At 46.6% G+C, this 27,014-nt stretch overlaps 1 protein-coding gene across 1 annotated transcript in view; it reads right to left on the bottom strand.

Annotated features, from left to right (window-relative positions):
- LOC140384780 (beta-2-syntrophin-like) overlaps positions 1–27,014 on the bottom strand; it is a 144,298-nt gene that overhangs the window by 93,583 nt on the left and 23,701 nt on the right. Inside the window, 3 exon segments of the mRNA XM_072466773.1 lie at positions 468–610; positions 4,841–5,036; positions 13,208–13,412. Coding sequence (XP_072322874.1) covers positions 468–610; positions 4,841–5,036; positions 13,208–13,412 — 544 coding nt within the window.

Raw genomic sequence — 27,014 nt, forward strand, 5'->3', positions numbered from 1 at the left:
TCCTGGAAACGTCACCTGATCCACGAGAATGGTGGGGGTGGGGAGCGAAAGATTGGGGGTGTGGTTACCATTAGAGGGAGGAACTCTTTTAAAAAAAAAATTTAGAGTACCCAATTATTTTTTTTCCCAATTAAGGGGCAATTTAGCGTGGCCAATCGACCTACCCTGCACATCTTTGGACAAGCATCTGGGTCCATGTCGACAGGTCCGGGTGGGGGTGAAACCCACGCAGACACGGGGAGAATGTGTAAACTCCACACGGACAGTGACCCGGGCTGGGATCGAACCAGGGACCTCGGCACCGTATGGTGCAGTGCTAACCACTGCACCACCGTGCTGCCCCATAGGGAAGAACTCTAATGGCAGAATTTATTTGTGTTTAAATATTTTACATTGGTGAATGCTGAAAGGATTTAATTTGCTGAAGATTGGCATTGGGGATTCCTTTTCACACACACTGTTTCTACCTGGTTGCAAGGAGTGGGTGGCTCTGAGAGGGTGATGACCACAGGTCTCTGTTCCACGGCACACTGTCGTAAAGCAGCATGTCTTTATCAGTCAGGACAACCACCACTGGTTTCCAGTGCTGCCTTCCACCTTCAACTTTCACCTGCACAACCAATATAAACAAGTCTCATTACTGCAGAAACGCCAGATCCTGAACTCCCCTCGACACCGGGACCCCCCCTCGACACCGGGACCGCCCCCCCCCTTTGAGGGGGAGAGCTGACTGGTAGTGATTTAACCTGAGGGTCACCACACCTCAGGCGAGGGGCAAGGTTGAGAAGGCGGGGCCTTCATAAATAACCAGATGGTAGGAGAATGGAACCCACACTGCTGGTCTCACTCTGCACCATGAACCAGCTGTCTAGCCACGTGAGCTAAACCATCCCATTCCCCCCCAGCTGTACACAATACTCCAGGTCTGGTCTCACCAAGACCCTCTGCAGCTTGCTCCTGTACTCAAGTCCTCTTGCAATTTAGGACAACATACCATTTGCCTTCCTAATTGCGTGCTTCATTGGTATAGTGCACTAGAGAGGCCACATCTGGAGTACTGTGTGCAGCATAGGTCTCCTGAATTAAGTAAAGATAAAAATGCATTGACAGCAGTTCAGAGGTTTACTAGATTAATACCTGGAATGGGTGGATTGTTTTAGGAGGACAGGTTGGTCAGACTAGCCTTCTATCTGCTGGAATTTAGAAGAGTAAGAGGTGACTTGATTGAAACATTCAAGATGCTGAGGGGACTTGATAAGGTGAATATGGAAAATTTGTTTCCTCTTGAGAAAATCTGGAACTAGGGTCCACTGCTTAAAAATAAAGGGCCACCCATTTAGTGGAGGAAAGGAAAAAACATTTCTGAGGGTCGAGAGATTTTGAAAGGTAGTTGAGGCAGAGACATTGAATATCTTGAAGGTAGAAGTAGATAGATTTCACAGTGGCTTCATTGCAGTGTTAATGTCAGCTTACTTGTGACAATAAAGATTATTATTGATAAGCATACGTTATCGGGGTAGGAAGGAATGTGAAGTTGATGTTGAAATTAGATCAGGAATGCTCGAGGGACCTACTGCTGCTCCTAATTAATATGTTCGCAAGCCAGGGCAGTTTGGAATATTGTTTCCAATTCTGGGCAAACACAAGATAAAGCTCAATCCACCAATGCCAGCGCGGCTTTATGAATGGTATGCCATGCTCGACAAACTTGCTTGAGTTCTTGAGGACATAACCAGCAAGGTGGATAATGCGGAACATGTGGATGTGGTATATCTAGACTTCCAGAAGGCCCTTGACAAGGTGCTGAATAGAAGATTGATCCAGAAGGTGAGATTGCAGGGAATTGGGGATAGAGTACTCGATTGGATTGAGGGTTGGCTGACTGACAGAAAGCAGAGGGTTGGGATAAATGGGTCCGTCTCTGGCTGGCAAACTGTAAGTAGTGGGGTGCCGCAGGGGTCAATCCTTAGACCTCAACTGTTTACAATCTGTAGTATAACATTGCAAAATTTGCACATGAGACCAAAGTAGGTGGAAGAGCAGACACTGAAGAGAAGATAGAGTTTACACACGGTTATAGATAGGCTAGGAGTTTGGGCCAAAATTTGGCAGATGCCGTTTAATGTGGATAAGTGTGAGGTGATCCATTTTGGCCAAAAAAATAGAAAGATAAATTGTCAAAATGCATCTGGGCAGAGGGATCTGGGTGTCTTTGTTCATTAATTGCAAAGTCGGTATGCAGGTACAACATGTAATAAAAAAGGCAAATGGAATGTTATTATTGCAAAAGTATAAAAGTAGAGAAATGTTGTTGTAATTGTATAGGGTGTTGGTGAGACCACCTCTGGAGTAGTGTGTCCAGTTTTGGTCTCCTTATTTGAGGAAGGATGTGGTGGCATTGGAGGCAGTTCAGAGGAGCTTCACCAGAGTGATTCCAGGGGCTCAGGAGAGGTTAGTAAAGTTTGCAGGAGAGGTTAGTAAAGTTTGCAGAACACGTAATAGAACAGTGATTATAGAAAGGGGCAAGAATCTAACTTCAGGCAGAGCAAAAAAGGGGACAAGTGTGAGAAGGGATTGGATTGAGGGTCAATCGGTCAATGCAGGACTGAGGATGTTGTACCTAAATGCACGCAGTATGCAAAACAAGGTGAATGAGCTTGTTGCGCACATTGAAATTGGCGGGTACGATGTTGTGGGTATCACAGAGACGTGGCTGCAAGTGGATCAGGGCTGGGATCTAAATATCCAAGGATATGTGTCTCATCGAAGGACAGGCAGATGGGGAGGGGTTGCATTGCTAGTTAGAAATGAACTTAAATTGATAGCAAGAAGCGATACAAGGTCGGAAGGCGTAGAATCTGTGTGGGTATAGTTGAGGAAAAAAGACCCTGATGTGAGTTATGTACAGGCCCTCTTAGCAGTAGTCAGGGTGTGGGGCAGAAAATAAATATAGAATAGGCATATAAGAAAGACAATATTATAATAATCGTGGGGGACTTCAATATGCAGGTGGACTGGGAAAATCAGAACCCCCAAAAAAGGAATTTGTGGAATGTCTAAGAGATGTTTTTTTTGGAAGAGTTTGTGAAAGAACCCACTAGGAACAGGCAATTCTGGATTTGGTGATGTGTAATGAACTAGGCTGAACTTGATGAGATTCCACGGGTCATGTTCCACTCCCAGATGGGCACGGCCGAGGCACTGCGGAGCTTGTCTCAGACACAGGTGGGTATGGCCGAGGCCCTGCAGAGCATGCCCCAGTCACTGAGGAGAATCGGCGAGGGTGTCAACACGATGGTACGGACCATGGGGAAACAGCAGGATTGGCAGAGCCAGATGATGCAGGAGCAGCCGGGCTCGAACCAGCTGCCCCTCCGTCCCAAGGTGAACTCCAGGGCCCTATGGGCACTGACCGGGAGGAGGGGGTGCCAAGTGCCAACCCGGGCCCGTCCCATGGAGTGGCGACGATGGCTACCAGCTTCCCAGAGTTCCATCCCTCTGATGAGGCTGCAACTCAAGGTCAGCATGCGGGACAGGGCGGCACGGCTGTGCATGTGCTGCTGCCAAGTGAGCCAGCGCCCCACTGCCCCAGAGGACGCCCATCAGAGACTTTGAAGGCCACAGGACGAGGTAGGCAGCTGGCAGCCTCCACCTCAGATGCTGGGGAGGCCGCTGAATGACGGGAGGCCGTTGGATATGGGGTGCCCAGGGGCAACACGGTGGCGCAGTGGGTGAGCCCTGCTGTCTCACGGCGCCGAGGTCCCAGGTTCGATCCCGGCTCTGGGTCACTGTCCATGTGGAGTTTGCACATTCTCCCGTGTTTGCGTGGTTTTCGCCCCCACAACCCAAAGATGTGCAGGCTAGGTGGATTGGCCACGCTAAATTGCCCGTTAATTGGAAAAAATGAATTGGATAATCTAAATTTATATTTAAAAAAAGGATATGGTGTGCCTCCCGTTAATTGTATGGAAATGGGGCTTAAGTAGTGATAATTGGTTTCTTACCTCACTAAGGCGAGATCCCGATTTTGCCTATGGGAACGGGCCGGTTGCATCGCAAACTGTTTGGCGCCTGGCGTAGATCTCGTTTTTGGTCTCTCCCGCTACTCCCCGGCCTCGTTTCACTTGAGTGAAAGCGCAACGAGGCCAGAAAATCGCATCCATAGAAGAAGTAGGCCATTCGGCCCATTGAACCTGTTCCGCTATTCAATGAGATCATGGCTGATCTGAAATGATAATCCTCAACTCCATTTTCCCACCGTAGCCCCATAACCCTCGATTTCATCCCCTTCAACATACTCAACTACCCAGTTTCTACAGCCCTGTGCAGTAAAAATCAACGGTGACAAGAGGAATTTATTTTAACACAGCAAGTCGTTAGAATCTAAAATGCAGTGCCTGAGAGTGTGGTGGAGGCTGATTTAATAACTTACAAAAGGTTATTAGATAATTATCTGAAAAGAAAACATTTGCAGGATTATGAGGGAGGAGCAAGAAAGTGGGACTAGGGGAGTCGCTCTTGCAAAGAGCCGGCAGGAGACATTGGCCAAAATGGCCTCCTCCTGTCCTGCTCCTATTCTATGTCTCCAGTGTCACCTCCGCCTTCCCACTGCCAAACATGGCCTCCTTCCAGAATTATGCATTTACCAGTATAATTCTGAGTTGGTATATCAGGTAATCCGGAGTCAAACTACAACAAAGTCTACTAGATCCAGCCTGCTAGGTTACTGGAATATACAGATTCCTAGACAGAATTAGAACAAAGATACAGCTACCTAAACTTCAACCTATCTTGCCTTCAGAAGCGAATAACTAACACAAGTTGAGTGAAAATTCTCTACCTGCTCGGCAAGCCAGCTGAGGTGTTGAATGGCCCTGCCACTGAGGCCAAGCATCCCATTCAGCTCTGACAGTGCCTGCGGAATCAGTGCTGTGATACTTGTGTGGATTGCCGTGAACCAGGTATGTGCTGCAGCAGAATCCTTGCTCCGCAAAATGAGTACATGCTTGCCATCAGGGGAGTGTAGTTCAAATAACCTGCACAAACAAGTAGACAAACAGAGGATCAGCACTGAACAAAAAACAGTTAAAATATACACGAGGAGTGAGGAGCATTAGAGTGACGGGTACGTCAGTGTTATCTTAGCAAATGTTTTTTGGAAATCCAAATAAACTACATCTAATGGCTCCCCTTTACCCACCTTGCTCATTATATCCTCAACGATTTAACTTTGGTTCACAAAATCACATCAATCTCAAAGTTAAAAGTAACTGATTGAGCATAATTTCTCATTTAGGGAAGGGTCTGTATGAAAGGGATTTCCTAATTTCACTCGAAAGGTATGGCTCCAATTTTTAAGTTAAGTTTTTAAATCCCCCCTTAACCTTCAAAACTCCAGGAGTGGCACAGTGGTTAGCACTGCTGCCTCACGGCGCTGAGGACCCGGGTTCAATCCCGGCCCTGGGTCACTGTCCTTGTCGGTTTGCATGTGAAAATCGCTTATTGTCACAAGTCGGCTTCAAATGAAGTTATTGTGAAAAGCCCCTAGTCGCCACATTCCGGCGCCTGTTCGGGGAGGCTGGTATGGGAATTCTCCCCGTGTCTGCGTGGGTCTCACCCCCACAACCAAAAACAATGTGCAGGTTAGGTAATTGGACACACTAAATTGCCTCTTGATTGGAAAAAAAAAGAATTCAGTACTTTAAATTAGAAAACCTAGTCTGGGTTAACTTTTCTTGTAATGTAACCCTTGTAGTCAAAGTACCATTTTAGATAAAGCAAACTGCAATCCTTCCAAGGCCAATATATCCTTCCCAAGGTGTGGTGCCCACAGTAATCCAGGTATGTTCTAACCAGAGCTTTGAAGCTTGACTAAAATCCCTTGTCTTCTAGTCCTCCAGATATTAAACCTAGCATTCCATTAACCTTTTGATTACTTTCTGTACCCGTTCAGCACATTTTAATGACCTACATACCTGGAACCCCTAACCCAAAGACTGTTTTGGACTCCATTGTTTCCAGAGAGAGAAAGTGAGCATGGGTAGGGTCAATGCAGATTCAAAGGGCTGAATGGCCTCCTGCACTGTAGGGATTCTATGAAATCCAATTGGCTACCATAATGTTGCTCATTTGCTTCATCAATAATATTTAGGGGAGTTTTTTATATCAATATGAAGTCGGCCCGACAAGAGATGGATCTGGTTCTGCGTTGCGGAACAAAACTTTACAAGTGTTCAAAGTGGCAGTGGAGGAGCGTTTTCTTGATAGCGACCACAACAAGGCACGGTTCAAATTTGTTATGGACAGAGAAAAAGGTGACCTGCAAAAGACGGTTTTGGATTGGGGCAAGGCAGATTTTACTAAAATGAGGCAGGATCTGGACAACGTTGACTGGAAACAGCTTCTAGCAGGAATATTTACAGCGGAGCAGAGGAGGGCATTCAAAAAGGAAATGGGGAGAGTACAGGTCCAACAGAAGGGGCGCAGGGAAAATTCTGGGAAATACAGACCGGTGAGCCGAACGTCTGTGGTGGATAAGTTGTGAGAAGGTATTCTAAGACACAGGATCTACAGGCATCTAGAGAGGTAAGGACTGATTAGGGCCAGTCAGCATAGCTTTGAGTGGAAAATCATGTCTCATGAATTTAATTGAGTTTTTTGAAGGGGTAACCAAGAACGTAGATGAGGGCAATCAAGTCGACGTTGTCTACATGGACTTTAACAAGGCCTTTGACAAGGTACCGCATGGTAGGTTGTTGCACAAGGTTAAATCTCACGGGATCCAGGGTGAGGTAGCCAATTAGATACAAAATTGGCTTGACGACAGAAGACAAAGGTGGGTGTAGACGGTTCTTTTTCAAACTGGAGGCCTGTGACCAGCGGTGTGCCTCAGGGATCAGTGCGGGGTCCAGTGTTATTTATTATTAATAATGATTTGGATGAGAATTTAGGAGGCATAGTTAGTAAGTTTGCAGATGACACGAGGATTGGTGGCACAGTGGACAGTGAAGAAGGTTATCTAGGATTGCAGCGGGATCCTGACCAATTGGACCAGTGGGCCAATGAATGGCAGATGGAGTTTAATTTACATAAACGTGAAGTGATGCATTTTGGTAGATCGAATTGGGGCAGGACCTACTCAGTTAATGGTAGGGAGTTGGGGAGAGTTATAGAATAAAGAGATCAAGGAGTACAGGTTCATAACTCTCAAAAGTGGAGTCACAGGTGGACAGGGTGACGAAGAAGGCATTCGGCATGCTTTGTTCCATTGGTCAGAACATTGAAAACAAGAGTTGGGAACTCTTGCTGAAGATGTACAAGACATTCGTACGGCCACACTTGGAATACTATGTACAGTTCTGGTCATCCTATTATAGGAAGGATATTATTAAACTAGAAAGAGTGAAGAGATTGGCGAGGATGCTACCGGGACTTGATGGTTTGAGTTATAAGGAGAGGCTGGGACTTTTTTCCCTGGAGCACAGAAGGCTTAGGGGTGATCTTACAGAGGTCCATAAAATAATGAGGGGCATAGATTAGGTAGATAGTCAACATCTTTCCCCAAAGGTAGAGGAGTCTAAAACTAATAATTATTATTATCTTTATTGTCACAAATATGCTTACATTAATACTGCAATGAAGCCACCGTGAAAAGGCCAGAGTAGCCACATTCCGGCGCCTGTTCAGGTACACGGAGGGAGAAACTACCTAACAGCATGTCTTTTGGGACTTGTGGGAGGAAACCCGAGTACCCGGAGGAAGCCCACGCAGACACGGGGAGAACGTGCAGACTCCGCACAGACAGTGACCCAAGCCGGGAATTGAACCTGGGACCCTGGCGCTGCGAAGCAACAGTTTTAATCACTGTGCTACTGTACCGCCCAACGAGAGGGCATAGGTTTAAGGTGAGAGGGGAGATACACAAAAGGGTCCAGAGGGGCAATTTTTTCCACACAGAGGGTGGTGAGTGTCTGGAACGAGTGCCAGAGGCAGTAGTAGAACAGAGAACAAAGAAAAGTATAGCACAGGAACAGGTCCTTCGGCCCTCCAAGCCTGTGTCAACCATGCTGCCCGTCTAAACTAAAATCTTCTTCACTTCCTGGGTCCGTATCCCTCTATTCCCATCCTATTCATGCATTTGTCAAGATGCCCCTTAAATGTCACTATCATCCCTGCTTCCACCACCTCCTCTGGTAGCGAGTTCCAGGCACCCACTACCCTCTGTGTAAAAAACACTTGCCTCGTACATCACCTCTAAACCTTGCCACTCTCATCTTAAACCTATGCCTCCTACTAATTGACCCCTCTACCCTGGGAAAAAGCCTCTGACTATCCACTCTGTCTATGCCCCTCATAATTTTGTAGACCTCTATCAGGTCACCCCTCAACTTCCGTCGTTCCAGTGAGAACAAACCGAGTTTATTCAACCGCTCCTCATAGCTAATGCCCTCCATACCAGGCAACATCCTTGTAAATCTCTTCTGCACCCTCTCTAAAGCCTCCACATCCTTCTGGTAGTGTGGCGACCAGAATTGAACACTATACTCCAAGTGTGGCCTAACTAAGGTTCTATACAGCTGCAACATGACTTGTCAATTCTTATACTCAATGCCCCGGCCAATGAAGGCAAGCATGCCGTATGCCTTCTTGACTACCTTCTCCACCTGTGTTGCCCCTTTCAGTGACCTGTGGACTTGTACTCCTAGATCTCTCTGACTTTCAATACTCTTGAAGGTTCTACCATTCACTGTATATTCCCTAAGCATTACCTCACATTTGTCCGGATTAAACTCCATCTGCCATCTCTCCGCCCAAATCTCCAAACGATCTAAATCCTGCTGTATTCTCTTGACAGTCCTCATCGCTATCCGCACTTCCACCAACCTCTGTGTCGTCTGCAAACTTACTAATCAGATCAGTTACATTTTCCTCCAAATCATTTATATATACTACAAACAGCAAAGGTCCCAGCACTGATCCCTGTGGAACACCACTGGTCACAGCCCTCCAATTAGAAAAGCATCCTTCCATTGCTACTCTCTGCCTTCTATGACCTAGCCAGTTCTGTATCCACCTTGCCAGCTCACCCCTGATCCCGTGTGACTTCACCTTTTGTACTAGTCTACCATGAGGGACCTTGTCAAAGGCCTTACTGAAGTCCATATAGACAACATCCACTGCCCTACCTGCATCAATCATCTTTGTGACCGCTTCGAAAAACTCTATCAAGTTAGTGAGACACGACCTCCCTTTCACAAAACCGTGCTGCCTCTTGCTAATACGTCTATTTGCTTCCAAATGGGAGTAGATCCTGTCTCGAAGAATTCTCTCCAGTAATTTCCCTACCACTGACATAAGGCTCACCGGCCTGTAGTTCCCTGGATTATCCTTGCTACCCTTCTTAAACAAAGGAACAACATTGGCTATTCTCCAGTCCCCCGGGACATCACCTGAAGACAGTGAGGATCCAAAGATTTCTGTCAAGGCCTCAGCAATTTCCTCTCTAGCCTCCTTCAGTATTCTGGGGTAGATCCCATCAGCCCTGGGGACGTATCTACCGTAATATTTTTCAAGACGCCCAACACCTCGTCTTTTTGGATCTCAATGTGACCCAGGCTATCTACACACCCATCTTCAGACTCAACATCCACCAATTCCTTCTCTTTGGTGAATTCTGATGCAAAGTATTCATTTAGTACTTCACCCATTTCCTCTGGCTCCACACATAGATTCCCTTGCCTATCCTTCAGTGGGCCAGCCCTTTCCCTGGCTACCCTCTTGCTTTTTATGTACGTGTAGAAAGCCTTGGGATTTTCCTTAACCCTATTTGCCAATGACTTTTTGTGACCCATTCTAGCCCTCCTGACTCCTTGCTTAAGTTAGAGGCGGGTACAATTTTGTCTTTTAAAAAGCTTTGAATTGGGACTGGTTCAGCACACTGGGCTAAATCGCTGGCTTTTAAAGCAGACCAAGCAGGCCAGCAGCACGGTTCAATTCCCGTACCAGCCTCCCCGAAAACAGGCACCGGAATGTGGCGACTAGGGGCTTTTCACAGTAACTTCATTGAAGCCTACTTGTGACAATAAGCGATTTTCATTTCATTTTTAGACAGTTATATGGGTGAGATGGGTATAGAGGGATATGGGTCAAATGCGGGCAATTGGGACTAGCCTGTTTCCATGCTGTAAATCTCTAGCATAGTGGTTAGCATTATGGCTTCACAGTGCCAGGGCCCCAGGTTCGATTCCCGCTTGGGTCACTATCTGTGCGGAGTCTGCATGTTCTCCCAGTGTCTGCGTGGGTTTCCTCCGGGCGCTCCGGTTTCCTCCCACAGTCCAAAGATGTGCAGGTTAGGTGGATTGGCCATGCTAAATTGCCATTAGGTTAGATGGGGTTACAGGGATAGGGTGGAGGTGTGAGCTTAAGTAGGGTGCTCTTTCCAAGAGCCAGTGCAGACTCGATGGGCCGAATGGCCTCCTTCTGACTCTATGACATGTTCCCTACAGGGGGAAATGTAGGAGCAATGAGTCTAGGACAATCCAGGATTGAATAAGGAGAAAGAGAAAGGTTTTTAGCAAGTCCAAAGGGAGAAATTCAACTGCGGCCCCAGAGGAATATAGGAAGTGTAGGAGGGTACTCAAAAAAGCAATTGGAAGAGCAAAAAGGGGGCATGTAAAAGGACCTGCAAATAAGATTAGGGGGAACCCCAAGATATTGTAGAAATACTTTCAGGGGAAGAGGTTAGCCAGGGAACAAGTAGGGACCATTAGAGGCCAAGGAGTCAATCTGTGTGTGAAGACGCAGGACACTGCTCGGGTATTAAATGAATACTTCTCATCGATCTTCGCTCAGGAGTAGGGAATACATACAGAATTAAGGAAATGGGACTGTGAGGACCTTGAGCAGTTTGACAGAGGAAGCGAGGTGCAATTGGAGACTTTGACGGACTTAAAAATAGACAAATCCCCAGGCCCGGATGAACTGCATCCCAGGTTGCTGTGGAAGGTGAGGCTGGAAATTGCAGGGGCTCTGACGCATGTATTTAATTCCTCACTGGCAAAACAGCTAATGTTGTTCCACTTTTCAGGAAAGGTAAATCACAGAATAATAGTGAAGAGGTCCTTTGGCGCATCCAACACATGAAAAATACCTGACCTACCTACCTAATCCCATTGGCAGCACTTCGCCCATAGCCTTGGATGTTATGATGCGCCAAGTGCTCATTCAGGTACATTTTAAAGGATGTGAGGCAACCCATGGTAAAGATAAAATTGGGATTACAGACTGATGAGCCTCCCGTCGGTGGTCGGGAAACTATATGGAGAAAATTCTGAATGAGAGAATTAATTTACACTTGAAAAGGCCTGGGTTGATTAGGGATAGTCAGCACGGCTTTGTCAGAGGGAGGTCATACCTAACAAATTTGATAGAATGTTTTGATAAAGTGACCGAGTGTGTGGATGAAGGAAATGCAGTTGATGTAGTTTATATGGATTTTAGCAAAGCCCTTGACCAAGCCCCACATGGGAGACTGATTGAGACGGTTGAAACACCTGGAATTCAAGGAAACCTGTTGAGATGGATCTGAAACTGGCTCAGTAAAGGACACAATAGAAGCTGCTCGAGTAACGGGAGACTGGTGCCCAGCGGTGTAGCTCAGGGATCAGTGCTGGGTCCCTTGTTTGTTATATATACATATATTTTATATATATGATATAGGCGAGAACCTTAGGGGAATGATAATAGTGTTTGCAGGTGACATCAAGATTGGTAGGGTGGTTAAAGGGAAAAAGAGGGTGGTAGGTTACAGGAAGATTTGGATGGGTTGGTCAGATGGTCAGAACAGTGGCAGATGGTGTTGAACGGTGATAAAGAACAAGAACAAAGAACAAAGAAATGTACAGCACAGGAACAGGCCCTTCGGCCCTCCAAGCCCGTGCCGACCATACTGCCCGACTAAACTACAATCTTCTACACTTCCTGGGTCCGTATCCTTCTATTCCCATCCTATTCATATATTTGTCAAGATGCCCCTTAAATGTCCCTATCGTCCCTGCTTCCACTACCTCCTCCGGTAGTGAGTTCCAGGCACCCACTACCCTCTGCGTAAAAAACTTGCCTCGTACATCTACTCTAAACTTTGCCCCTCTCACCTTAAACCTATGCCCCCTAGTAATTGACCCCTCTACCCTGGGGAAAAGCCTCTGACTATCCACTCTGTCTATGCCCCTCATAATTTTGTATACATAAATGCGATGTAAAGCGCTTTGGAAGAAGAAACAGGACAAGGGGCATACAATGAATGGCAAGACACTAGGAAGCTCAGGGGAACAGATGGATTTTGGGGTATTTGTTCACAGATCCCAGAAGGTAGCAGAGCAAGTGAATAGGGTAGTTAAGGCATATGGGACACTTGCCTTTACCAGTCGTGGCTTAGAATATAAGAGCAAGGAGGTTATGCTGGAGCTGTACAGAACGTTGGTTAGGCCACAACTGGAGTACAGTCTGCAGTTCTGGTCACCTTACCACGGGAAGGAAGTGATTGCACTGGAGGGGGTACAGAGGACATTCACCAGGATGTTCCCTTGGATGGAGAAGCTGAGCTATAAGGAGAGACTGGATAGGCTGGGATTGTTTTCTTCAGAGCAGAGGAGGCTGAGGGGGGATATGATGAGAGGTTTGGACAGGGTAAATAATAGATTGCAGCATTTTCCGGATAACTGAGGCAAGGCTAACTGCCCTGTAGTTCTATCTCCTTGCCTTTTTTGAATAGTAACAAAGAGGGGTGCCTCAGTGCTGCCGCGAGGGATGCCGCAGTGAGGGATGCCTCAGTGCTGCCGCGAGGGATGCCTCAGTGCTGCTGCGAGGGGTGCTGCCGCGAGGGATGCCGCAGTGCTGCCGCGAGGGATGCCGCAGTGCTGCCGCGAGGGATGCCGCAGTGCTGCCGCGAGGGATGCCGCAGTGCTGCCGCGAGGGATGCCGCAGTGAGGGATGCCTCAGTGCTGCCGCGAGGGATGCCTCAGTGCTGCTGCGAGGGATGCCGCAGTGCTGCCGCGAGGGATGCCGCAGTGCTGCCGCGAGGGATGCCGCAGTGCTGCCGCGAGGGGTGTGGGGCACATCATAGAGACAAACAGAATGGATTCTCATTTCAACTAATAAGCCTGATTAAAACTGACATTTTGACCATTTACTGAATTAAGCGTTCAACCTGCTGTCTGGATCAGGCATACTCAGATTCCTCGTGATATAGCACATCTTCAGTGGAAATGTCTTGCTGTCTTTGGCACTGTGACTTGGAGAACTGGAGGCAGCAGTTGCTAGATGTGGAGAATGGGGAAGCAGACTGTCCCACGCCAGGTCTGCTATTAATGAGGGTTTCTTCAAGTATGGTGTCACTTCCTGGATGTAAGTGACTGTAAGGGAAAGGTCACAGGTCAAGAAGAGGCAACCATTCAACTCATTCTATTGCTCACTTCTGGCAAACTAAACACTGTACAAGTGGGCATATGAACAATCGGAAGCTACATTTCCTATGGAAGTTTACACTGCAGTTACTAGCTCGCACATACCCTATTTTCCTCACATAATTAAGCAATATGGCTTTAAAACTAGTCAACATTGATCAGCTGGGACAGGATACAAGTCACAGAGGGATCTGTACATTGTATATTTAAGCTATGAAACAGTAAAGACCAAGTCTGAATCTTTCCTTTCTCGGACAGATTTCTCCATCATTCCCTTCACGTCCAGCACAGGTGGCCTAGTGGTATTGTCACTGGACTGGTAATCGAGAGACCCAGAGTACTGCTCCGGGGATCAAGGTTCAAATCCCACCAGGGCAGATGGTCAAATCTGAATTCGATAAAAATCTGGATAAAAGTCTCCAGACGACCATGAAACCATTGTCGATTGTGGTAAAAACTCATCTGGTTCGCTAATACCTTTCAGTTCGAGGGCAATTAAGTGGCGGACAATAAATACTGGCCCATCCAGGGCTGCCCACATCCTCTGAACAAAAATCTGGTTCCATTTAAATATCTCAAGAACAATGAAATGCAAAGTTAGGCAGCCAGCATTGCAGAAAGGGGGGATCCTGAGAGGAATTTGCATTTTAAATCAGAAGAATTAACTTACTGCGTTCCTGAAACAAGCCTCAGTTACAAGGCCGAACAATTGCAATGATGCAAATCAAACAGGATGAGTAAGTGAAGCTGCTAATACCTCTAAACCACACCACCACAAGCTGCTATCTAAACAGCTGCTGGGATTTGTCTCTGGCCAAGATAGTTATACTAAGTTACTTGGCATTTATCTAATTCAGTCTCACAAAAACAAGCCAGGAACATCTATTCTCAGACGGCACAGGAAACATATGCTCAGTTTTTCAAATACATTCTGGCGAATTAAATACCCTAGTTAGAACTGAGAGCTCGGAGATGCCACTAATAACCGCAGGGACTATCCTGAGGGACTATCCAGATCTCAGGAATGCACTTAAACAGGATGTGACTAATTACAGGATGAAGGCCTCAAATATACATTAAGTCTTCAATTAGAAATTTCTGTGGGACATACTCATTTAGAATGTTCAGACAGAGGCTCAGTTTTCAGATACTACTGTACCATAAATAATTTGGAAGAAGATTAAATTGTTTGAAGTTTCAACACAAATAAGCCATTCAGCCTTACCACTCGATGTCAGCACTGACTCTCCCCGTCACGTACGGTTTGCATAATTCACCTTGCAACGATTGACCCCCCCCCATACCCAATACTGAATCCAATCTTTATGTTAACATTTTCTGCCTCCTCCCTGGAAAAAATAATGGGCATGGGAATTGAAAGAAATCTGGGGATCCTGATAAGAAATAGGCAATGTAGGTCAATTGGCCATATGAGCCTGCTTTGCCAGTCAATGACTGAACTGCTCTTGGCCTCAACTCCACTTTCTTACCTAGTTCCCATAAACTTAAATTCACTTGTGGATCAAAAACCTGTTGCTCAGTTTTAAGCATATTCAATGACCCAGTCCTCAGCTTTCTGAAGGGACAAATTCTAAAGATCCATTTACGCAAAAGACATTCCTCCTCCAAATTAAATTGGAGACCCCTTAATCTCAAACTGTGGTTCATAGCTCTAGATTTGAAATGCGTAGATGTGGGGCAGGGTGCCACGTGGGACGGGGCAGGGTGCCACGTGGGACGGGGCAGGGTGCCACGTGGGACGGGGCAGGGTGCCACGTGGGACGGGGCAGGGTGCCACGTGGGACGGGGCAGGGTGCCACGTGGGACGGGGCAGGGTGCCACGTGGGACGGGGCAGGGTGCCACGTGGGACGGGGCAGGGTGCCACGTGGGACGGGGCAGGGTGCCACGTGGGACGGGGCAGGGTGCCACGTGGGACGGGGCAGGGTGCCACGTGGGACGGGGCAGGGTGCCAAGTGGGACGGGGCAGGAGAGGGAGGGAGTGCACTCGAGCTCTGCTCAGGCTCCTTAATGCCGCACTCGATCAAATGCTGCCTTGATGTCAAAGGCAATACTTTCACCTCATCTCTCAGTTTCAGCTTGATGTCCATGTTTGAACCAAGGTTGTAATGAGGCCAGGAGCTGAATGACCTTCGGGGAACCCAAACTGAGCCTCTGAGAAGATTATTGCTGAGTAAGTGCACGGTTGATAACCATCACTTTATTAATAATCGAGAGCAGACTGATGGAGCAGTGATTGGCAGATTTACATTTGTCCTGATTGTGTACAGGCCAATTTTACACATTGCCAGGTAGATGTCAGTGCTGTAGCTGTATTTCAGCAGCTTGTCTAGGGGAGCAACAAGTTCTGGAGCACCAGTCTTCAGTACGTGAAGTTGAGGTGTCATGGTGATATTGTCACTGGACTAGTAATCCAGAGGCTCAGAGCAACTCTGTGGGCATGAAACTGGGATAATAAATGAACTTGGACACTAGAAAATTCCAAATTCTCCGTGTAGCCGAGCAGGCGACGGAATGTGGCGACTAGGGGCTTTTCACAGTAACTTCATTGTAGTGTTAATGTCCGCCTACTTGTGACAATAAAGATTATTTACATTTAGGCTAAGGGATAAATCAATAGAGACGCAGTGGCAGACATTTATGGGGATTGTTTAGAATACTCAGAAGTATGTATTATCATAAAGAAAAATTCTAAGGGGAGGACTCACCATCATGAGTTAATTAAAGAAGTTAAGGAAAAAAGCATACAACTGCAAAGATGAGCGGTGGGTCAGAAGATTAATGGCAGAGAATGACTAAAAGGTTTATCAGAAAGAAGTTAGTGAGAGGAAGCTAGAAATATAAAAATGGATAGCAAGTTTCTACACATATTTAAAAGGAAACTAGTCAGTAAAGGGAGTGTTGTTCCTCTCGTGAGAACAGAGAGATAACTGTAGATATTCACTAGAGTCTGGAAAGGTTCCATCAGACTGGAAAGTAACAAACATAACCCTGCTCTCTTCAAGAAGGGAGAGAGGCAGAAACCAGGAAACTATCGACCAGTTAGCTTAATGTCTGTCATAGGTGTTAGAATCAATTAAGGAGGTTATACCTGGGCACTTGGAGAAACTCAAGGTAATCGGGATGGTTTTGCGAAAGGGAAATCATGATTAATCAATTTGTTGGAGTTCATTGAAGGAGTAACATGCAATGTGGATAAAGGGGAGCCTGTAGAAGGGCTGTACTTGAATTTCCAGGAGGCATTTGACAAGGTGCCACTTCAAAGGTTATTGCGGAATATAAAAGTTCATGGTGTAAGGATAACATATTAGTATTAAGAGCCCTTCCTGTTTATTCCCTTATTTCCCATTTCTTTTACTTTGCTGGCATCATTTTGATCCATGGATATTTAATGGGCACAAACCTTTAAGTCGAGCAGAGGAAGTGAGAAACTGAAAAGTTGCAAAACAGGACACTGCAATTGGAGATTTAGCTTTTGAACAGCAGGACACATTCATTCTGGCACGCGAGAGATCGGAGGGATTCAGTTTGATTGATTGGCTGGAGACCAATGAATTGACCAAAGGCTTTATTCTGCCCAGCGACAGGCAGTGATTGGGTCCTACCCGTGTGCGATGGTTTTCAGAGAACCCAAGAAGGGAGAGCTGCTGACTTTCTCCAGAAATGCTGCCTACTGCTGTTTTCTGAATGTGCAGAAGTTGAGACCAGGATGAGTCTAGTGAAAATTATTACAGGGTGAAAAGAAAAACCTCCAACGGAAGGTCCAGGCTGAAGAAAGGTGAACTGGAAGACACCCACCTGAAGAGACTTTTATCCCATTTACTTTTCGTATTAATTTTTCTTTACATCACTCTTTGTCCTCTGTTTTTGTCTATCATGTGTAGAGGGTGGGGCACGTTAAAGAAGGGTGGGATTAGGAATTAGATAATAGTTAACCAGTTGTATTTGCTGCATATTTACTTCTAGTTACTGTTATTAATAAAAATGTTTAAATTTACAAATCTGGTGATAATTAATTGTTAATTTCAAATGTGTTACGACTCCAGGTCAAATGGGACTGGAATTGACCGTGTACAAGCCCAGAGTGTCATAACAGCCTGGATAGAAGATTGGGTGCCTTGCAGAAAACAGTGTGTACGTAATAGGACTTTTTCTGATTGGCAGGATGTGGCGAGTGGTCTGTGCTGGAGCCACAATTTATATCAATGATTTAGATCAGGGAAGTGAGGGCATGGTAGCTAAATTTGCAGATGACACTGAGATCGGTAGAAAAATATGTTGTGAAGAGGATAAGGAAATTGCAAATGGACATAGGTGGGATTTTAGGCAAAAATCTGGCAGATGGAGTAAAATGTGGGAAAATGTCAAGTTCACTTTAGCAGGAAGAATAAAAAAGCAGAGTATTCCTTAAACAGAACAGCTGCAGAATTCAGAGGTGCAGAGGGATCTGGGTATTCCAGTGCATTAGTCACAAAAAAGTTAGTCTGCAGGTACAATGTGTAATTAAGACAAATGGAATACTACCCTTTGTTACAAGAGGAATTGAACAAAAAAGTAAGGATAAAAGCAAATTACTGTGGATGCTGAAAAATCTCAGCAGGTCTGGCAGCATCTATCGGGAGAGACTTTGACTAAGGGTCACCTGGACTCAAAACTTTAGCTCTTTTCTCTCCCTACAGATGCTGCCAGACCTGAGATTTTCCAGCATTTCTTTTTTGATAAAAGTAACGATTTTATGCTTTAGTTATACAGGGCATTGGTAAGGCCACGTCTTGAATAGTATGAGCAGTTTTGGTCTCCTTATATAATGTGTTGGGTGGCGGTACAGGGAGGGGGGTTACTAGATTGTAATCAGCAGGCTGTCTTATGAGGAAAGGTTAGACAAATTCGGCCTGTTTCCAATAGAATTTAGGAGTGTGAGGGGTGACTCATTGAAGTCTGCAAGATCCTGAAGTCTTGACAAGGTGGATGGGGAAAGGATGTTTCCTCTTGTGGGTGAGTCCAGAACGAGGGGGCACAGTTTTAAAATGAGGGGTTACCCTTTTAGGACAGAGATGAGGAGAATTTTCTTTGAGGTTGTTTGACTTTAGAACTCTCTGCTTCAGGTGGCAGTGGAAGCGGGGTCACTTTTAAGGTAGAGGGAGATAAGATTCTTGTTAGGCAAGGGAATCAAATGTGAATGTAGGACTTGAAACAAACAGATCAGGCATGATCTTATCAAATAGAACAGGCTCGAGGGGCCGAATGGCCTGATTCTGCCTTTGCACGTTCATGTGCAGACTTCTGTGGCTAAAAGGACATTAGTGAACCTGATGTGCTTTTACAGTGATCAATGATGATTTCATGGTCATCGTTAGACTTTTAATTCCAGATATTTACTGGATTCAAATTTGACCATCTGCCATGGTGGGAGTCAAACTAGAGTTCCCAAAGCATTACCCCGAGTCTCTGGATTACTAATCCAGTGACAAACCGCTAGAATCATAAATTCTACAGCACAGGAGGCCATTTGGCCCTTCATGTCTGTACCGGTTTCCGAAAGAGCTACATAGGGCAGCTACCGAAAGAGGGCAGCATGGTAGCACAGTGGTTAGCACTGTTGCTTTGTAGCCCCAGGTTCGATTCCCAGCTTGGGTCACTGTCTCTGCAGAGTCTGCACATTCGCCCCGTGTCTGCGTGGGATTCCTCCGGGTGCTCCGGTTTCCTCCCACATGTCCCAAAAGATGTGCTAATAGGTAATTTGGACATTCTGAATTCTCCCTCTGTGTACCCAGACAGGCGCCGAAATGTGGCGACTAGGGGCTTTTCACAGTAACTTCATTGCAGCGTTAATGTAAGCCTACTTGTGACAATAAAGATTATTTTTTTTAAAAAGCTTATATAGCTAGTCCCATTCCCCAGCCCTATCTCCGTAGCCCTCTAATTTATCACTTTCAAATATCCAGCTCTCTTTTGAAACCTCTTATGGAATCCACCTCCACTACTCTCCCAGGCAGCGCATTCCAAACCCCAACAACTCTCCGAGTAAGGAAGTTGCTCTTCATCTCACTCCGGAGCTCTCTTGATGAGGGAGGGGACCTTATTGAAACTTACAGGATACTGTGAGGCCTGGATAGAGTGGACCTGGAGAGGATGTTTCCACTTGTAGGAGAAACTAGAACCAGAGGACACAATCTCAGACTAAAGGGACGATCCTTTAAAACAGAGATGAGGAGGAATTTCTTCAGCCAAAGGGTGGTGAATCTGCGGAACTCTTTGGCGCAGAAGGCTGTGGAGACCAAATCACTGAGTGTCTTTAAGACAGAGATAGATAGGTTGTTGATTAATAAGGGGATCAGGGGTATGGGGAAAAGGCAGGAGAATGGGGATGAGAAAAATATCAGCTATGATTGAATGGCGGAGCAGACTCGATGGGCCGAGTGGCCTAATTCTGTTCCTATGTCTTATGGTCTCATGTTGAAATTGTGACCCCCTAGTCACGGACATATCAACTAGTGGAAACAGAATATCCTCTTTACTCTGTCAAAATTGTTCATGATTTTGAATACCTCAATAAGGTCACCTCTTAGTCTTCTCTGCTCCAAGGAGAACAAGCCCAATTTAGAACCCTGGAATCCCTACAGAGCAGGCCATTCGGCCTATCGAGTCTGCACCAGCCCTTGGAAAGAGCACCCTACTTAAGCCCACTCCTCCACCCTATCCCCATAACCCAGTAACCCCAACTAACCCTTTGGACACTCAAGTCCACAGTCCAAAGATGTGCAGGTTAGTTGGATTGGTCATGCTAAATTGCCCTAAGGTTTGGTGGGATTGCAGGGATAGGGCAGGGATTGGGTCTCCGTAGGATGGTCGTTCAGATGGTTGGCACGGACCTGATCTGCACTGTAGGGATTCTATGAAAAAATGTAATTGGGTAGATGGGGAGAAATTAGACTTGCATTTCATGACCACTGGACGTCTCAAAGTGCTTTACAACTAATGAAACACTTTGTGAAGTGTCGGCGCTGTTGTAATTTAATTAATTCGCAACCAACTCAGGGGCAGCACGGTAGCATTGTGGATAGCACAATTGCTTCACAGCTCCAGGGTCCCAGGTTCGATTCCGGCTTGGGTCATTGTCTGTGCGGAGTCTGCACATCCTCCCCGTGTGTGCGTGGGTTTCCTCCGGGTGCTCCGGTTTCCTCCCACAGCCCAAAGATGTGCAGGTTAGGTGGATTGGCCATGATAAATTGCCCTTAGTGTCCAAAGTTGCCCTTAGTGTTCATAGAATCATAGAAGTTTACAGCATGGAAACAGGCCCTTCGGCCCAACCAGTCCATGCCGCCCAGTTTTTACCATTAAGCTAGTCCCAGTTGCCCGCACTTGGCCCATAACCCTCTATACCCATCTTACCCATGTAACTATCTAAATGCTTTTTAAAAGACACAATTGTACCCAATTGGGCAGCACGGTAGCACAAGTGGATAGCACTGTGGCTTCACAGCGCCAGGGTCCCAGGTTCGATTCCCCGCTGGGTCACTGTCTGTGCGGAGTCTGCATGTTCTCCCCGTGTGTGCGTGGGTTTCCTCCGGGCGCTCCGGTTCCCTCCCACAGTCCAAAGATGTGCAGGTTAGGTGGATTGGCCATGATCTATGCCCCTCATTATTTTATAGACCTCTATAAGATCACCATAAGATGTTGGGTGGGGTTACTGGGTTATGGGGATAGGGTGGAGGTGTTGACCTTGGGTAGGGTGCTCTTTCCAAGAGTCAGTGCAGACTCGATGGGCCGAATGGCCTCCTTCTGCACTGTAAATTCTATGAAAAAAAACTCCCACAACCAGCCAGTGTGTTTGTGACGCTGGCTGAGGGATAAGTATTGGCCTAAACAGGGATAATTCCTCAGCTCTTCTTCAAAATGGTTTTGTGGGATCCTTTACATTCACCCAAGGAGGTAGATAAGACCACAGTTTTTACTGTCTCATCTAATAGACAGCATATCTAAACACTGCAGTCCTGCATTGGAATGTCACTCTTGACTTTTGCCCATCAGTTCTGGAGTGGGACTTGAACCCAAAACATTGGGATCCACTGTGCTCCCAACCGGTCCATGGTTGGTACAATTACAGCTGGGCTGTGCAAGGATGTTGTCAGGTCAGGAAATGAAAGGTTATTAACCTGAAAATGACTTTCTGACCGCTATGCAATTCTGAAATTTTTCGGAAATCATTCCTATTTTTCTCACTAAAATGAAAGCAAATTACTGCAGACGTTGGAAATAAAACAGATAATGCTGGAAAAATGCAGGCAGTCTGGCTGGGGCGAGAGGAACAGACTAACCGTGTCTGACTGACCAGCCAGTCTGCACCTTCCTTCTTTAAATTGGGAAAATCAGAGTATTCCCTATAAAGCTGGGGAAAATGCCATTCAAGGTGGTCCAAACCAGATTCCAGTACGTGGGGATACAAACAGCCCACGACTGGACACGGATCCACAAAAACAGAACCTGATGGAGGAGGTAAAGAGGAACCTGCAGAGGTGGAATGCACTCCCGCTCACTCTGGCAGGTGGAGGGAGGGGGTGGGGTGGGTGGGAGACAGAGGGAGAACCCTAGGATCTGCAAGTGTCCTACAAAGCATAAACATGTGGTGGGTGGCCCTCCCGAACTTCCAGCTGTACCACTTGTCAGCCGCCAGAGAGTATGGGGCTGGGTCAAAGACCCAGGAGCAGGCTGGGTAAAAATGGAGGTGAAGGCACAATGGCTAGCACTGCTGCCTCACGGAGCCGAGGGCCCGAGTTTGATCCCGGTCCTGGGTCACTATCCGTGTGGAGTTTGCACATTCTCCTCGTGTCTGTGTGGGTCTCACCCCCACAACCCAAAGATGTGCAGGGTAGCTGGATTGGCCACACTGAATTGCCCCTCAATTGGAAAAAAGAATTGGGTATTCTATATTTCTTTTTTTTTTTTTAAATGGAGGAAGCTCCTGCACAGGGACATCCCTCCAACCATTACCATGAACATGCTCCATCCAGCCCAGCCAAGTAAATTCGCAAATTCCAGTGGTAGTGGCCACGCTCAAGACAGTAGAACCAACTCAGACAACACTACGGACTAGTGGCAATGCCTGCCATGGCCCCCATCTGCAGGAACCATAAATGTGCCCCAGCGATGTTGGACACCTCCTTCAAAAGCTGGAGACAGGACGAGGGGACACTGACAGTCGGGATCTATATGTAGACGACAGGATAGCAACTTTGGGGGAAACTACAGCTCCCAAAAGGGAACGAATTGCGACACACATGCAAATAAGGAAGTCGCTCCGCACAGGGACAGCAACGTTCCCCTAACAACCAAGACATCCCTGCTGGACAGACCTCTGACCACAGGGAACCAGGGAACAGTAAATGTGACGACATGTACAACTACTGAAGGAAACAAGGTCACCACTGGACGAGACGAGGGAAAAATGGGGGGGCGGGGGGAGAACTAGACATGGAAATGGGGGGGGGGGGGGTTGAAGATTCTGGATTGAGGCACTGTGCAGGGCAGACTTCACCTCCTCTTGCGCAGGGTTGAGCCTATTACAGCTAAAGTTAGTGTTGGGAACTGAACTGCCTTTTGCGAGGTCATGTCCCCGGTTGTGGGGATGAGGGTGGCGCTGCGGCCAAACATGGCAGTCTTTGGGGCATCAGAACAGCTAGAACTCTTTATGGTTGGAGGGGCAGGTGCCCTAGCCTGTGTCTCCCTGATTGCCCGCTGGAGAACCCTGTTCGGCTGGAGAACAGAAGCGCCAACGGCAGTGTAGCCGAATTCCTAAAATTGGAGAAAATAAAATTCAGCAGAGGATCGGAAGAGGGCTTCCAAAATCCTGGAAGCAGGAGGGGCGTCTGAAAACAGACAAAGAATGAAATATAGAGAGCAGAGGGAGCGGAGAAAACAACCCAGAACACAGGGGAACAGGACCAGAGAGAGGAGAAAAGCCGGAAAAGAGTGTCCAAAACACATGCACCACCGCCAATTTGCCGTGGCCAGGTGTGGTCTGGATCCTAACCATTGACCAGGTTGTAAAGGGCAGAGTCTGCGAGCATTGCGATTGTAATACCCTTTCCCCTGGTTGCTGCTTCATGAGGTTGGAAGAAGACCTTGGCAACAGGGATTGTGGCCCTGCTGCATTGACAATGGCAGGTCCTATCGTGGCACTTTTTGCAAGCCAAGTTATTAGCAGAGAAATCTATGTGGTTTCGGGCACCCTCCACAAGTCGGTGCTTGGCTGAGCATACCGCCGTTCAGCCAGGCTGTTGGATTGAGGGTATAGGGGGTTTCTCGTAATGGGGTCAAAGTCCCAAGTATGTGCAAAGTCCTTGAACTCAAACCAGCGAGCGTTGTCCATCATTATCCTCGGAGGGATGCCATGTGTGGCAAAATGTCTCTTTTACCTTGTCTATGACCATGTTCATGTCTGCCAGGTGTCATGTGAGGGTACCTTTAAGACATGGATGTTTAAGCAATGTACCTTTAAGAAAACAGTGATGTCGAGAGTGGGTGGAGCTCAGCTCAGTTGAGCCATTTTGCAGTTTGAGTTTTCCAGGTTTTTAGTTTCAGTTTAAAAGCAGTGTCTGTGTGTTTCCAGAGAGCTGCAAGTTTTGCAGTTTGGTTTTGCTGAGTGCAGCTAAAAAGTAGAAAGCCAGTTTGCGACAGTCTCTGCCATTCTACAGAAAATATATATATCCTTTAACCTGATGTGATTCTGTTTAAAGGTGTTAAGTCTCTTGGAAGTTTGAAGGAACATTTTAAGGAATTATTTACTGTTGCAATATTTTCTGAGTTATCTTTGAAGTAAGGGGTGTTAAGAGATCCAATGTTTAATTAAGATGTTAAGTTGAGTTCATGGAATAAACGGTGTTTTGTGTTTAAAAACCCACATGTCCATAATTGTAATCCCACACCTCGGGAAAAAGCCATGTGAAAGGAAAAGCAACAAATCCAATAAAGGGAGAGGTTGGTTGAACTCCATGATACATTTTGAGGTTCTGAAAACGCCTCGCCCATAACACAGGTAATCAATTTCGATCCAACCAGATTAACCAACCAGAGAAAAACCTTTTCACCCAGAGGGTGGTGAGAGTTTGGAACTCGCTGCCTGAAAGAGTGATGGAGGCAGAGACCCTCACATCATGAGAAGTATTTGGATGTGCACTTGCGATGCCAGGGCAGGCAAGGCTATGGGCCAAGTGCTGGGAAATGGGATTAGAGTAATTAAGTGTTATAATTGACCGGTGCAGATATAATGGGCCGAAGGGCCTTTTTCTGTGTTGTAAACCCCGATGACTCTCCGAGTCGACAAGGACCAAATGCTGTTTTCCATTTCGTTCAAAGATATCAGTCGCCCAGAGTGGCCATAGGAGGTCTGGGAACTCATACAAACATAGAAAATAGAAGCAGGAGGCAGCTATCCGAGCCTGCTCTAAGATCATGGCTGATCATCCAACTCAATAGCCTAATTCCACTTTTCCCCATATCCTTTGATTTCCTTCGTCCTGAGCACAGGGCTAAATCACTGGCTTTGAAAACAGACCAAGGCAGGCCAGCAGCACGGTTCAATTCCCGTGCCACCCTCCCCGAACAGGCGGCGGAATGTGGCGGCTAGGGGCTTTTCACAGTAACTTCATTTGAAGCCTACTTGTGACAAGAAGCGATTTTCATTTCATATATCCACTGCTTCTTGAAACAAACAATGTTTTGGCCTCAACTACTTCCTGTGGTAACAAATTCCACAGGCTCACTGCTCTCTGGGTGAAGGAATTTATCCTCATCTTTGTCCTAAATGGTCTACCCCATATCCTCAGACTGTGATTTTTGGTTCTGGACACACCCACCATCAGAAAGATCCTTCCTGCATCTTCCCTGTCCAGTCCTGTTAGAATTTTATAGGATTCTATGAGATCCCCCCCCATATTCTTCTGAAAGCCAGCAAATACAATCCTAACCAATTCAATCTCTCTTCATGCGTCAGTACAGCCATCCAAGGAATCAGATTGGTAAACCTTTGCTTCACTCCCTCTATAGCTAGAACACCCTTCCTCAGATAAAAAGACCAAAACTGCACACGATATTCCAGGTGTGGCCTCACCAAGGCCCTGCATAATTGCAGCAAGACATCCCTGCTCCTGTACTCGAATCCTCTCGCAATGAAGGCCAGTGTACCATTTGCCTTCTTCACCACCTGCTGCACCTGCATGCTTACCTTCAGTGACTGGTGTACGAGGATACCCAGGTCTCGTTGCACTGGCGTACAAGGATACCCAGGTCTCGTTCCCTTCTCCTAATTTATGGCCATTCAGATAATAGTCTGCCTTCCTGTTTTTGCTACCAAAGTGGATAACCTCACATTTATCCACATTATACTGCATCTGCCATTCATTTACCCACTCACTCTTGTTCAAATCACACTGAAGGATCTCTGCATCCTACTCACAGCTCACCCTCCCACCCAACTTGGGTGTTATGTGCAAAATTGGAGCTATTGCATTTTGTTCTCTCATCTAAATCATTAATATATATTGTGAATAGCTGGGGTCCCAGCACCGATTCCTGCAGTACCCCACTAGTCACTGCCTGCCAATTTGAATTCCTTCTCTTTGTTTCCTGTCTGCCAACGGATTTTCTATCCATCTCAATACACTACCCCTAACCCCATGCGTTTTAATTTTACACACTAGCCTCTTATGCGGGACTTTGTCGAAAGCCTTCTGAAAGTCGAAATACTCCACATCCACTGGCTCCTCCTTGTCAACCTGTAGCCACTTAAATTGGCCAACTCCCGATTCAAAATGGCGAACGGCAAAGACTGGTGGGAAAGTCAGCCAACAAGACAAAAACCAGCATCTGCAGGTTTGCTGTGTATTTACCTCTGCAAAAATCAGACAACATCGATACCAGCGACCATCAGCATAACAAAGTGAACAGCCATCTGCACACTGATGAGCAATCCCCGGGAACAATAAGTAACATTTTGATACACAAAGCAAAGCCAGACTCCTCCCAGCAGGAGCCAAAACAAAGGAGGTGAACGAGCACCTCAAGACCGCCCATCGATCAGGGAACCGCTCCAGTATTGGAGAAAATCGAACCAAGCGATTGGGACAAAGTCCAATCACTTGGGACCAGGTACAGGGTCCGCCCCAAAAGGTGGGAAGCCCCTGGGGACTATAAGAGTTAAGCCCCAAGTTCAAATCGCTCTCTTCTCCATCTCTTCTTCACCTCTTCACTCTCTTCTTCCTGCCCGGGTCACCCAGCAACAACAAACCGACATTGACCGTGACCGGTGCAGTGACTCCAGTGAAGACCGACAATCGTAAGTCTTAATTCAACGCTCGCTACAAGATAGGCGCTCCTAGCTACCAATCCGTACCAACTTCGAATCCCGCAGACTCAGAACCCGAACGAAAGGCCATTTGTTCCCCTGACCTGGTGGGCCAGTCCAAGGTTAAGTATAGGCCTGTTAGTTGTAGAAGTAGCTTAGACGTAGAATTTGTGCATGAGTAGCAATTACT

Source organism: Scyliorhinus torazame, chromosome 10 (assembly GCF_047496885.1).
Source record: "Scyliorhinus torazame isolate Kashiwa2021f chromosome 10, sScyTor2.1, whole genome shotgun sequence".
NCBI lineage: Eukaryota > Metazoa > Chordata > Chondrichthyes > Carcharhiniformes > Scyliorhinidae > Scyliorhinus > Scyliorhinus torazame.